Raw genomic sequence first — 14588 nt, 5'->3', positions numbered from 1 at the left:
TTCCTGTGTTTTCTGTTCACCACAAGATATTTACCTCAGCTTTTTTTGTCTCAGGTGCTATTCTGCCTTAAATCATGTCTCAACGAATGTTTATGTTACCTGTTATGCCCACCTGATGATTTTAATTATTTACCTTGTGCCTTAGTTGTTACCAGAGACTAAAAGACTATACAATGGAAGTGTTTACTTATCTGTGAAACTCCCCTCATGCTACTTGCCTGTTTCTCCAGTGCCATTTGTCTAATAATCTCCTGGGTTCAACTATATTATTATTATCATTACATTGGTCCAACAAATGCAAGGACTTTCACATTCAGTGAGCAAGGTTACATTACTTATTTTCTGTTCAATTGTTTGCAACTTAAAAATGAAATTAAACTGATTTGTCTGAGACTGTAAGTGAATATAAAGTGTACTTGATAAAGTATGAAAGATCCATTGAAGTTGTGTAAGTCTATGGGTTCTAATAATGTTGAATGTTTGAAAACACATGAAACATTTATTGGAATTATGCAACTCTGATAATTTTTTCTTTTTTCCCAATTTCCTTTTTTTTTCTCTTAAATTGAGTGTTAAACACGTTATGATTTTATGCCTTCCCGTGGTTTGTTACAATCTCATTTGTCTCAATTACTTGTCTGACACAAAAAACACATACATACACACACATGAATTTTTTTCGAATACAATCTATTTATGTACACTTTTATGTAGTGCAATACTAGAGAAAGAGTAGAATCACTAATTAACCTTATTTGTCTCTGTTTATAATTAATTAACACTCTTAAACATAATTATGATAGATTATAGGTCATTTGCACTAGACACAAATCATGCTTGTGAAGTGAAATTGAAATGTTCTATTTCATCATATCAAGGCTCTTTCTAAAGTTTAAGTGTAAATAGAATGAAATCAATTATTGTTTTATTGTAGCACTATATATATATATATATATATATATATATATATATATATATATATATAATGTACTCTAATTATATTATGATTACGGAATTAATACATTTCACATGATACAACATCCTGTTGGTCTCTTCTGAATGGCCTGCATCTGTTCTTTGTGTTGCTGCATCATCATAGCCATAGACTCCTCATGTCTCTTGTTGAAGTTCTCTAACATCTCTGTAAACTCTTTAGCTCTATTACTCTCGTCTTCAGCATTCTGTCTCTTGAACTCTTCCAACTCCTGGGTCATCATGTCTGCCTTATCCTTAAAGCCCTTCTCCAACAGAGCAGCCTGCTCCCTCAGTTTACTGTCCATGGCATGCTCAGCCTCCTCTCTCTGGAGCCTCAGCTCCAAATCCATCTTCTCCTTCATCTGTCTCATCCTCTCTTCATTACTCTTTTTCTCTGCTTCCATTTTCTCTTCGAGTTGTCGCTGCTTCTCTTCTTTAGCTTTGATTTCCTGCTGCAGGAGGGATGCTTTCTCGGTTTCCTCTGGTCATTCATTGACAAAAAAGAGAAGGAGGGAAACAGATGCTTCAGAGACAGAGACTCAAACTATGAATTTAAGGGCTCTGTTTTACTGTAAAGGTACAGAATTTGCAGGGTAATATATTTTAAATATGATTCGTGGTCCTATAATGAGGTACACTCCTATAATAAAATACTCTGTAAATGCCTCTAAACATACTAATGGACACTTCAAGAAGAACACTTGGATATTTTACTAAAAGAGTTTTCATCTAGTGCACTTTCAATAACATAATAATGTTGAATTTTGCTAATGTACATTTTTCACATTTGCTAATGTAGTTTTGGCCTTAAATGAGTTAGAACCATGAACCAGAAGAGTATGTGATTATCTAGATCACATTTATCTTGATTCATAATGATAATGGCATTAATACACTGAACAAAATTATAAACGCAACACTTTTGTTTTTGCCCCCATTTTTCATGAGCTGAACTCTAATGACCTAAGACTTTTTCTATGTACACAAAAGGCACATTTCTCTCAAATATTGTTCACAAATCTGTCTAAATCTGTGTTAGTGAGCACTTCTCCTTTGCCGAGATAATCCGTCCACCTCACAGGTGTGTCCAAAGGCTTTTCAGAGAATTTCTTTGAGTTCAGCTTATGAAAAATGGGGGCAAAAACAAAAGTGTTGCGTTTATAATTTTGTTCAGTGTAGTTGGATGGTGCAATTCTTGAACCTTTGAAACAGATGTTCCTCTTTCAGAGGGAATCTGGTAAGAATTTACAAACAGGGAAGCTGTGATCTAAAGGTTTAACACTCACTCTTAATCTTTTTTTCTTTCTTAGTCAGTTGATTGTCAGCCTGCAGAATAGCTTCTGAATCCACAGACTTCTGCTTCAGAAACTCCTCTAGGACCTCTTCAGCCTTGTGAAATACACACATACACACGTAAAAATTGGATAATTACAATGATGATGGATGAAATTAATCATGTTCCTGTAATGTTGTGTAATATGGACCTTGACTTCTTTATTGGCCTGGCTGTTATAATTCTTCACAATGTCCTCCAGATCCTTGCAGAAGAGATCATAGCCACCAGGTCTGGTATAGAAACTCTTCTTGAGATTTTCCATCATTGGTGCAGAGAGGGATGACAAGAGATCCTCACATTGTCTCTTTGAAGCTTGCTCGTTTTGGCACAGGTATCCATCAAAGAGTTTATTAATGTTTTCCTTAAAACATAACATGCAGCTTGTAAGTAGCAGTTTTATAATGTGTCTAAGCACATTTCATTTATGGATGCTTGAGAGAGGCTGCATTCTTCCTAGACCAACACTTCTGAGGTTTGAAGGCTAGAGTCCTCCTCAGCACTGTATGCTAGAATGAGACGGTCAAGGTTTCTGCCCTCAACATCTGTCACAAGGAAATATTATTTATTTATTTTTTTGTTTAGTATATTAACTGACTTTCTATTTATGCAATACAGCTGTGATGGATGAGATACAAAAATCAAGTACTAAAGGTAAAGATACCCTAATAAAATATTACTCCAGTAGAAGTACAAAATTTCTTGATTTTTAAAGTACTGATTGATGAACCATGTTTATTATTTTTTTATATTCAGTATGCACTAATCAATATGAAAGATTGGTACAGACATTTAATATGTATTGATCTGCAAATAAGCACTTTTGAATGTTTTATTATATTACCAAAAGTTCTATTACACTGTACTTCAATACTAAAATATAATTAAAGTGCCCCTATTATGCTTTTTCCAATATTACCTTTCATGCAATGTGTAATGTAGGTGTCTGTGAATGTAAACAATCTGCAAAGTTGATATATAATGATATATAAATCGAGGGAACGAAATAGTAAATTGTGTGCACAATTTAGTAAATTGAGGAAATGAATTAGTAAATCGTGCGCTTGATTTAATTTTTTTCTTGCATGTCATGTGCGGGGCTCTGTGACGTGTGGCCGGAAGTGGGTTTCTAATTCCTGATGTCTCGTTTATACAAAGTCACATAATAACATGTTTCAGTCAAGTAACCCAATCAAACAGGACTTTCACTTCCCATCATGCTTTGCACCGGGCTGAATTGGGAGAGTAAATGTTGAAAAAGTGTTATTTTATGCATTTTTTAGAAAGATGATAATATGGAGAGACTTTTTACTGTTTATTGTTCTATTATGTAAAAGTTTTTGATATGTTAGTGTTTTTTGGAGATTACCGTTGTGGTGAAGTGTTGAGCTTGTGCTTGGGTTGAGGACCTGCTAACAAGAATTGCCTTCTTATGTAAAAAAGCAACCACTATAAGTGCTTTGGATCAAACCAGTATCATTTCTCGACTGCCAACACTGATTATCACATGTGTAAATAGTTATGTTTAGTTTGTTGCTATGTAAAGGACAAAACAAAAGCATTAATAATAATAGGATTATTATATATATAGAATTTATTACAAACAGATTTCCAGGCATTTCTTTTTTTCACAGCTGATGTATTTTGCTTGCTTTAAAAGAAATGTCTTTTTCTGCTGCCATAGTTTTCCTTGGATTTGCTTCTCAGCTCCATGCAATTTTAAGCTTTTCTTGGTTCATTCCATGTTTTCTAGGCAACCTTTCTCATGCTAATTCAGATTAGCACAGTTGGTTTTAAATTAATCTAGTTTATTTTAATTCAGGACTCCATAGTCCAGGTTTTAGTAATCTGTACTTAATCTGTGTTTCAGAAAGCCATTTTTTAAGCCACGATTAACTATTATAGATTAAGGCCTATCCTGGCTCAATTTAAACCCTGTCCGGGAAACCGCCCCATAGTGACGCATACCCAGCCAACAAACCACTTGCGTTTTTATAATCCCCAAACCAGGCACTGATAGGATCACAAAGTTGGCATGACACCAACCAATAGACAGCGAGGGTCATACATTAACCTGCTACATTCACATCGGTTTGTTGATGGACACTTGTTAATGCTGACGTAGAGGAATTACAGTTGAAACATCTCATTTTGTACATCAAAATGAATAGCGTATCACTGAAGTAATGTCCTAAGAAGTCGTCCTTGTAATAGAGGTTCAGGTTGAATAACTAGTTCTTCCAATGTTTCATCATCGGACTCGCGGTCGGATTGATATGGTAAAATCAACGTTGTCGTTACTGTCTTTACAGTGTGTACAATCGCTGAGCTCTGAAAGCCTCCGGACCGGTACTGAAGTTCTGTTATGGTAATGGCCGTTTTGCTGTTGTCAGGCGCCAATCACAACAGAATGTGCCATCTGGCCAATCAGAGCAGAGCAGGCTCACGGAAAGGAGGGATTTAGAGAGACTGAAGCATCAGATGAGTCCTTTGAGCATCAGTGAATAATGTTGTAATGTGCAATGTAAGAAAATGAAAAGCGTTTTTTGGCCTGTGATGCATGTAAACCTGTTGTAGGAGACCTCCTAAACAAAATTAGGAACCTTTAAAATAGCATAACAGGGGCACTTTAATATCAATACAGTGAATGAGAATCACATGACAACTGCTCTCCCGGTGATTTATTTCATGGTAAATTTTTCACGGCATCATTCTAAATGAACTGAAACTGGAAAGAGATCCAGCCTACCTCTAGAGATATCAGGTACTTCCCATCAGTGTCCCTGAAGGAACTCTTCATGAAGGTTTGTGTCGCCATGCTGCTGAGATGTTGGTGTTCTGAGGACACATCCTTCAGTTCCAGAGGGAAGGAGTCCTTCAGCTTCTCCATTCCACTCTGGTAAACATCAAGCCCCTCCTTCACTGCAGACTCATTCTCAATCATTGCCATAGCAATCACAGCATTCTCCAGACACGGCACAGCCCCACTGGAGATGGTGTCCACGTATGTTTTCGCCAAGTTACCCAGAACTTCAGAGAAGGAAAGAAGTCAAACATAATGGTACGGAAAAGGTATTGAACAGTTTTCTGTATGTACATGCAAACTTTTCAGATTTAATTTTGAATCACCTCTGCCAGTGACTGTGATTCCATCTTTCAGCTTCTTCACATGGCTCTCGTGAAAGACTAACTTGCAGAAACGATCTGTGACCTCCAGGAAGTCAGAGGAAAGGTCAGCAGGATCCAAGCTCTCCAAACGAGACACATTCTCTGGGGCGGTTGGAAACGAGAAAGTGAAGCACGTTCTGGAAGGGAAGAATGTTTGGATGCACTCCCTGGGCAAGTTGTATTCCATCACTTTTTTTGATTTGCCTACAACAAAATGAACACATATTTTGGTTCCTCTCAATTCAAATATTATTAAACAATAAGTATGAAAAAAGAGCAAAAAGAGCTGTTGACAGATATTAGTCACACAAACACATTGTGATTGGGAAATAATCGTTTTTAAATTACCAGGTTTCAGCTTCAGAGCAAACTCTAGGTACTCATCATCTGTTGCATCTTTGCCATCAATCTTTCGCTCAAGAGTGAAGTCCCTCACAGTCCAGATGAAACTAGGGAAGAACTTCACAAACTCGCTTGAATCGTCAGCATCCTCATCTGATGATTTGACCTTAATGCACTCTGTTAGTTCAGTGACGTATCTGACAGTTTGTTCAGGCATAAACACAAAGTGACTGTCAAACACTAAAACATGATCCATTCCATAGTCTAACATCTGATGTACTCATAACCACACCTTAAGTGACATGTGATCCAAAAATCACAACATCAGCAGTGACATGAGTACCAATCCCTATTTTTCTTAGTTTCCTTGGATGGGCGTAAGTATAATCACTACACCTAAACAGGTAATGGTGCCTTTCACAAATTCACACTTTGCAAGATTTAATGTTAATGAGGCAGCCTCCAAACATCTACGGACTTCTCTAAGAGTCTCCAAATGCTGTACCCAATCATCTGAATGAATCACAATATCCTCTAGATGCACTTCACAATCTCACACTGATGCATCATCCTCTGAAATGTAGCAGGTGCATTTCTCATCCCAAAAGCTAGTACAGTACATTGTAGAAAACGTCTCGGGTTACGTCTGTAACCCTGGTTCCCTGAATAGGGAACGAGACGCTGCGTTGAATCGCATTGGGATCACTTCTGCGTGATTACGTCTTGAAGCACTCGTGAAATCGAACCAATAGTGTGACGGGACGTCAGGGACCAGGAAACTATAAAGCACTCCTGAGAACAAAGAACGCCAGCTTCTGATGTGGATGAAGCAGACGCTCACAGGTGCGCAGGGAGTATGGCTAAGCAACGCAGCCTCTCGTTCCCTATTCAGGGAACCAGGGTTACAGGCGTAACCCGAGACGTTTCCTTTCATGGGAACATCGACACTGCGTTGAATCGCACTGGGAACCCTATCCCAACTAGGCCATAGGACCAAGTGCCTGTCCTTTTAACTTTGGGACGAGAGCACCGCAGACCCCGGAGTGGAGCCCAAGTCAAGGTTATAAAACCTAATAAAGGTGTGCTGAGATGACCACCCAGCTGCATCACAGTTCTCGTTGATGGGAACTCCTGAGAACAAGGCTTTTGAAGCAGCCATACCCCTGGTGGAGTGTGCCCGGACAGCCAAAGGTGAAGGCTGCCTGGAAGACTCATAGGCAAGAGAGATGGCCTCAACCACCCACTTGCTCATTCTCTGCTTAGACGCTGGGTCCCCTTTCTTAGGGGACCCGTAACAGACAAATAATTGATCAGTCTTGCGCCACAGGGCAGCTCTGTGGACGTAGGTGTCTAAAGCCGTCACCGGGCACAGCAGATTTAGTTTCTCCTGATCCGCATTTGAAAAGGGTGGAGGACAAAAGGCCTGCAGAACAATGGGCCCCGGGACATTGGTGGGGACCTTGGGTATATACCCAGGTCTATGATGCATGAAGGAGCAACAGAAAGTGCTTGTAGATCTCCAATTCTTTTGAGAGATGATATAGTCAACAGAAATATAGTTTTCAAAGTGAGGAACTTTTCAGATACTTCCTCTAAAGGTTCAAAGGGAGCCACAGCCAACCCTTCCAATACAATAGCCAAGTCCCAGGACGGAGTTCTTGTACGCACAGCAGGCTTCAGCCTCTGGGTGCCACGGAGAAAACGTATAACGTATCTTTCCCACAGAAATGTCCCCCAAAGGCGCATGATAGGCGGAAATAGCTGCAATATAAACCTTCAATGTAGAAGGAGATAGGCCATCCGAGAATTTTTCTTGGAGAAATTGCAGTACATGACTGATGGATGAGTGAAACGGGTCCACCTGAGATCGGCTACACCAAGTAGCAAACAGCTTCCACTTATATGCGTAAAGTTTTCTCGTGTACGGAGCTCTGGAGTGGAGTATGGTCTCCACAACCTCAGTTGAGAGACCGGATTCTATGAGCTCGGCCCCCTCGGAGGCCAAGCCCACAGTTTCCATAACTCCAGGCGGGGGTGAATTATCGTGCCGCCCGCTTGAGACAGGAGGTCCGGCCTGATTGGAATCTCGATGGGGGAGCCTTCTAATAGGGACACTAGATCCGAGAACCATATTCGGGTCGGCCAGAACGGGGCTATTAATATGAGACGGACCCCGTCCCGGCGAACCCTCTCCAGAACTCCTGGGAGCAGAGCAATCGGGGGAAATGCGTACAGACGCAGCCTCGGCCACGCCTGTGCCACGGCATCCAACCCCAGCGGGGCTGGATGGGTCAGGGAATACCACAACGGGCAATGAGAGGTCTCTTTCGAGGCAAATAGATCGACTTCTGTGCGACCGAAATTCTTCCAAATGAGTTCCACCACCTCGGGGTGGAGTCTCCACTCCCCGGGCCTCGGCCCCTGTCTCGACAGGATGTCTGCCCCCACATTTTGATGCCCCGGGATATAAGCTGCTCTCAGAGAGAGAAGCTTCCCCTGGGACCACAGGAGGATCTGATGGGCTAACTTGCACAGCTGGCTGCTGAGCGGGAGCAGCCTCGGCGGCGAGGGAGGAACTTTTGAAAGGCCGCTGACTGTTTTTTAGGCCTCCTGGAACCTCTCGACGACCGAGGTGACAGAATCGCCGAAGAGGCCCAGGGAAGACAGTGGCGAATCTAGCAGCACGCTTTTATCTCTTTCTCTGATGTCTGAGAGATTTAACCATAAGTGCCTCTCCGTGGCCACCAGGGCTGCCATAGAACGGCCGATTGTTTTTGCCGTCTCCTTGGTGGCCCGGGGAGCTAGATCGGTGGCCTTTCGCAGTTCCTGTATAGTCTCCAAGCTCGCCTCACCGCTCTCATCAATCTCCCCCAGCAGGTCGGCCTGGTAGGCTTGCAGGATTGACATTGTATGTAAGCAGGCTGCAGCCTGACCTGCTGAGGCATAAGTTTTACGTACAACATCAGCCCTGGTGGGCAAAACCCCAGCGTCGGGGATTTAAGGGACGACGCAGACTCGAGCGAGAGATAGCCTGCAAGCGTCTCTTCAACCCGGGGCATCGTCCCATAACCATGTTGTTTCAGCCCCATGATGTTAGAATATATAGATGTCTAGGGGCTGTAAACTCTATATTGAGCCGGCTTCTGCCACGATCTCCACACCTCGGTGAGGCTGAGGCTGTGACCCTTCTGCCGCGTTTCAGGTCTTTCGGCTGGCCAGTCGATATTTTATTTGGCCACGCCCACGTCACAACCTCTAACAGGTCCTCATACGCTGGAGATGAGGATGGCGAGACCTCCTCTCCAGCCTCGACACTCATCACATCCAACTCCTCGGAGCTGGATAGATGAAGCGCCGGTGCCTCTCTCCTGGGGGAAGAAACCGCAGCGCGTGCTTCCACAACCAGAGGAGAGACACTGGGTCTGGCAGGTGAGGGCCGAGATAAGGCTGGGCCTGTCTCTAACCCCTCCACCAGATCCATTTGTGAACCCCAGGAATGAAGCCATCGCTGTGCCTCAGCAGCAGCGGGACCCGATCCCTGGGGAACAATCGCCGCGGAGCCTTCTTTCTCTTTGTCGAAGAACGCCCGGCGTGAATGGAGTATACGGAGTGTTAGCTTCTCACAATGCACACAGACAGCTCCCTCGAGAGCTGCCTGGGCATGCTCCACTCCCAAGCAAGCAACGCACATCTCATGTGTATCCCCGCCCGTGATGAAGCAAGGGCAGAGAGGAATACACTTGACAAACTGCTGCTTGCTTGTGCTTGGTGAAAACGGAAAAATACTCTTGTCCTCGGACGAAGAGATATTTGTTTGCTGTGTATGTAACGGACAGACAACACCAAATAAGACACACGAAAACAGAGCGCTGCTGAAGACACAGAAGCTGGCGTTCTTTGTTCTCAGGAGTGCTTTATAGTTTCCTGGTCCGTGACGTCACCCGCTCTGATTTCCCGTCACACTATTGGTTCGATTTCACGAGTGCTTCAAGACGTAATCACGCAGAAGTGATCCCAATGCGATTCAACGCAGCGTCGATGTTCCCATGAAAGGGAACTGTCAGGCGTAACAACACAGAGATTTCAGGGGCATGTTCAGTGAGAGGCACCTGCCAATATCCCTTCAACAAATACAATTTTGTAACATATTTAGCTGAACTAACTTGGTCTACACAGTCCTCGATCCTAGGAAGAGGAAAGGAGTCAGGTTTTGTTACATTATTAACTTTACGGTAGTCTGTACAGAACTGAAAGTTAGAGTCAGGTTTAGGTACCAGCAGGCAGGGAGAGCTCCACGGGCTCTGACCGAGGAAGCCATACTATGGTGCAACAGATATTCAGTTTCTTCCTGCATAACTTCACTCTTTCTGGGATTTACTCTGTACGGATGTTGTTTTATTGGACTGGCATTCCCCACATCAATGTCACGGACACATACAGAAGTTTTTCCTGGCACATAACGGAACAGGGTAGAAAAAGAATTCAGCAGTTCAACCAAGTCATGAGACTGCTCTGCAGTAAGATGCGAAAAGAAACTAGGGAGATTCTGCACTATAGTGGAATTTTGAAGGCAGGTAGGAGAGACGTCTCTGCCTTGGAAATCATCCTCTTCTAAAGAGAACTTCATTACTACATTCACCATAGCAGCAGTCCTTGCCAAAGGAGAGCTAGTCTGTTTAGCATTTGATTCAGAAGAAGTTCTATTCACATAAGCCTTAAGCCGATTCACATGGCACACACAGCTTTTACTCTTCCGGTCTGGTGTAGCAACAACATAGTTTGTTTCATTCAACCTTCTTTCAATCAGGTATGGACTGGCAAATTTGGCCTGCAGAATAGACCCAGGAGTTGGCAACAAAACCAAAACCTGATCACTGGGGTAAATCATTTTTACACTTTTTGCTAAATATCGACTTTTCATTTTAGACTGGGTTTCTGACCGATGGGATTTAGCAAGGTCTTGTACTTTATGTAACTTCTCACGGATATAAGTAATTTACCAGGGTGTAAAAAATGACTTTAGAAAGATGACAGCATCATTATTTTATTTTTACACAGAGATTGGTAGGTCTGTTAGTAAAATCTGTTGACTTTAGCAATCTTTGTTTGGCAAAAAGCACTTCTTGTGTTTTTTGCCTCAAGTTTGCATGCCTGTAACTCAAGAAGTATTGAAGATATCTTAATATCCTTTTAGATTCTGGTTCTTAACAAACTTTCCTTTTGGTATCTTCATTTTAAAGGCCCTCCATGGTTCAATCCCAGAGATACTGAAATCTTAAAGAGTCAAGTTTTAAATAGGAAAAATATTTAAACTCTTTGGTCATTTTTGAGCGAGATGCTAACAGTCTAATCAGATTCAATGAACTATGCTAAGGTATGCTAAAAGTGGTACCGCCAGACCCGGAGATCGGCTGAATGGATTCAAAAACGGTAAACCTCAACTGTTTAACTCTAGGGGAGTTGGAAAATGAGCCTATTTTCAAAAAAAGTGGAGTGTTCCTTTAATGCGGCACCATGAGTAAATTGGTAAATTGTACACATTTTCAGTGGTCAAAAACCAAATGTGGGTCACTTTGCATACAACTGATATTCTTTCTCTTTTAAAAAGGAATATCTGAAGAACAAATATGTTGAAACTAGAAATGTATCTCGTGTTTTCTATCATCTCAGTTGCATAGAACATACCTGTCTGAGTGCCATAAATATTCCTTTTCCAAAGTTTGCATGCCAGTTACTCTCAAAGTATTCATAAATCGAACAAAAGTGTTCATTCATGCTACTTGCACATTAGTACCTGGGCTCTGTTTGCCTATTGAAATCCAATCAGCGACTATTTTTGGCCAGGCAGTGTATATACACTAAGCAGTGTTCATTTTAACGCTGGGCATTTTGCTGTGTACCTGCACATTGCAGTAAAGCGTAGGTGCAGCACCTTACAAAAAGTGATGTGTCCCTGCTTTGACCACAAAACAGTGTTGCATTTACATTCATTTGCAAAAGACTTTAGATAAATATGTCAGCTAAATTACTTGATAGTTGTCTAGATTGTCAGAAGGATACTGCAGCTCCTCTACAGCCCTGTTGTCAATCGTCCCTCGACTGTTGTAGACCAGAGTGCTGCTCAGTAACACAGCCAGACAGAAGATGTTGGTGTCATGCTTTGAGTCTCCCTGAGAAAGAGAAAGACAATCATGGAGTTAGAAAAACTGGAGAATAATCTCAACAAATGCTGCTCAAACAAACAACTACAAGAAAAATCTATTTTAACAGATACATTGGCGATAATTAGTCACAACACCAATGGACGTGTTTGAAATCCATATTAGTTAACAAAATAAAAAAATGGAGTGAAACACATTTAAGATATTAAACAAAGTGCATGGCAGTTAGGAAAGTATTATTTTATATTCCCTGCCTCCTATTTACAGTAAACTATTAATTGAATACGTTCATTCTGAAAAGCCAACAGCATGCTGATCACATTTGCTAACATAGCAATATTATCTGAAAAGGGTATCTCTGCTCCAACAGTGAAAGTATTCTTGGATCCTTTAAAATGTTAGTGACATTTAATGCTACTTGTTTTTGCGTTTTGGTAGTGGTTACATCACCTTGTCCACATCTCCGAGTCCCTCAGTGTCCAGCAGCACCAGAGTGGTTCCTGCTTTAGTGGGGTGATCCACACACCACATCCAGATGCCCTTCGTCTTGGACTCAATGGTGCTGCCCAATGCAAACCCTGATAAACCACACCAAACACACACACACGACTTATATAATATAATGTCATTCATAAGATGTTTCTCTCAAGCTTTTGGATGTTATCACTGTTGCCTGTAAAGTTCTAACCTGTTTGTTTTCCTGCGAGGCGATTCATCAGGAAGGACTTCCCGGTGCGGTAGAGACCCACCATGGCCACCACCACCACTGGCTGCTGGATCTGCTGCAGGATCTGTAGAGCTGACTGCTGCACACACAGCTTCCCATCTGACTCCGTGCCAATCAAGCATACTGGTTTGTCCATGATGACTGGAGAATACAGCTGTTGAACAGATACTGCACATTTAAAATCCTTCAAGTGACTGCAGTGTACTGGTGTACAGTACAGTAGTTGATAACCTCACTTGGTTTAGTTAATGATTACTTTACAAGAGTTTGTTGAAGAATATGATGATTATGCAATTACTCTATTTTGTTTAAAGTTGTTTTTGCTTTGTAGTAGCTTTATGTAACCCAGTTAGTGATGATGCATAAAAATTTATTGAAATGATGGAATGTAGAAAAGAAAACTATGTATAAGAATGATATTAATTGTTATTGTGTATGCATGTACATGTTGCAGTAGTTTGTATATGGCTGCTTTACTTACAGTATATGTTTGTTAAAAAAATATTAAACTGTAGTGTATAGTACGAAATTTATATTAAGTAACTTAGAGTAGAGAACATTTATGTATTAGATACAAGGAAAATGTAATGCTATAGATAAGGCATATTTTACAGACGAAAAGGAGATGGACACAAAGTAGAAGAGCCAAGAGGAGAGCTAACGAGAGAAAACGCAGGCTACGTCAGAAACACCTTAAAAGGATTGTGGAAGACTTGGCAGCTCTCCAACTGATGACAACGGGCGAGAATTTAACATCAGCAGTGAACTGTTTGAGTATAAAAGACTGATGAGAAGACTGGCCAGGCAGATACCGATTGAGCAGTGTCTCTCGACGTGAGAAACCCAGCTGATTACACCTTTGATTAAAACGTTGCTTTGTTTTGTTAACTTAGTTAATAACCTTTGTTTGCCATTATTGTTGGTAAATTGTAATTAAAATCACTATTACATTAATTGCAAATAACTGTCTACTGATATTTTTATTACTAAACCCTTGAGCACGCACAGACGACAGAAAAGTCTTCTGAGCAAATTGTAAGTACTGTTTGAATGCTTATGATTTAGGTCAGATTTGACTTACTCTACCTAACCTGAGAATAATAAATAATAAGGATAAAGGTGTTAAGGTAAAATTTATACACCATAAACAAGTTATACAGATGGTATCAATTAACTGAATGAAGTATTGTCCCTTACCTTTTTGCTTTGCTTCAGTCACTTCAGTCTTGTGATGAGTTGTGATGCATACATTTTCTAGAGTCTCGTTTTATATGCAAATCTTTAGGTCCGCCTTCTTGATTCTTATTGGTCTAGAGTGAGTCAGTGGATGTTACTGCTCTCTCATCATCTTTCTGGCTATTCTCTTGTACCCCTTTCAATGACTAAGCAAAGGCAGTGTTCAGTTTTCACTTTCAAAATCAGCAACTCTATACTTGAAAACATGTGACAGCAGTTACCTAGAAGCTTGTAGAATCCTGAGTGTTAAATGAACACCACTCAGTGTTTATATGAGTCCATACTCAAATAACTGTCATAGGCTAGTAAAGCTGTGCGTGTAACTCCCCTGATCTCAATAGGCACTCTAGCAACTGATGATAAAGGTTGCGGTCTTAAGCTTCTTCGTTAAAGTGCCCACCTTCCATGCTGGAGACCAGGACTGGTTATATTTGGTGCTACTGACCTTGATGGAGGTGAGGTTTAGGAAGGTGAGTGTAACTGTCATAGGCCAGAAAGAGCTGTGTGCAAACCTCACTCCCCCGATCTCAAAAACTGATGCTAGAGGCTGCAGCCTTCAGCTTCCTTGTAGGAGTGCCTGCCTCCCACGCTGGAGACCATGGTTGGAATCCCACTAGGTGTGGGTTGAGTAGGACCGGTTAATCTA

General features: G+C 41.4%; 1 protein-coding gene across 1 annotated transcript; it reads right to left on the bottom strand.

The window, feature by feature from the left end:
• Nucleotides 1-312: 312 nt before the first annotated feature.
• LOC127511098 (guanylate-binding protein 1-like) lies at nt 313-14018 on the bottom strand. Its single transcript, XM_051891613.1, has 10 exons — nt 13904-14018; nt 12668-12860; nt 12430-12557; nt 11879-11988; nt 5825-6015; nt 5438-5680; nt 5058-5338; nt 2460-2672; nt 2262-2364; nt 313-1456 (listed from the first exon to the last, which is right to left on the bottom strand). Exons 2-10 carry the CDS (start codon nt 12840-12842, stop codon nt 1026-1028), a joined length of 1875 nt encoding a protein of 624 aa, XP_051747573.1. The 5' UTR covers nt 12843-12860; nt 13904-14018; the 3' UTR covers nt 313-1025.
• Between the last annotated feature and the right edge of the window lie 570 nt (nt 14019-14588).

The sequence above is a fragment of the Ctenopharyngodon idella genome, chromosome 4 (assembly GCF_019924925.1).
Source record: "Ctenopharyngodon idella isolate HZGC_01 chromosome 4, HZGC01, whole genome shotgun sequence".
Taxonomy (NCBI): domain Eukaryota; kingdom Metazoa; phylum Chordata; class Actinopteri; order Cypriniformes; family Xenocyprididae; genus Ctenopharyngodon; species Ctenopharyngodon idella.
Note: the sequence above shows the minus strand (reverse complement) of the source record. Positions and strands in the feature narration are given on the sequence as shown.

Bases quoted from the DNA above. Each gene is read 5' to 3' on its own strand.
- LOC127511098 (XM_051891613.1), bottom strand. From the start codon at position 12,842: ATGGACAAACCAGTATGCTTGATTGGCACGGAGTCAGATGGGAAGCTG. The intron at 5,681-5,824 runs GTAATTTAAAAA...ATTTTGTTGTAG, and splicing joins TGCTCTGAAGCTGAAACCTG to GCAAATCAAAAAAAGTGATG. The intron at 2,365-2,459 runs GTCCATATTACA...GTATTTCACAAG, and splicing joins AGGCCAATAAAGAAGTCAAG to GCTGAAGAGGTCCTAGAGGA.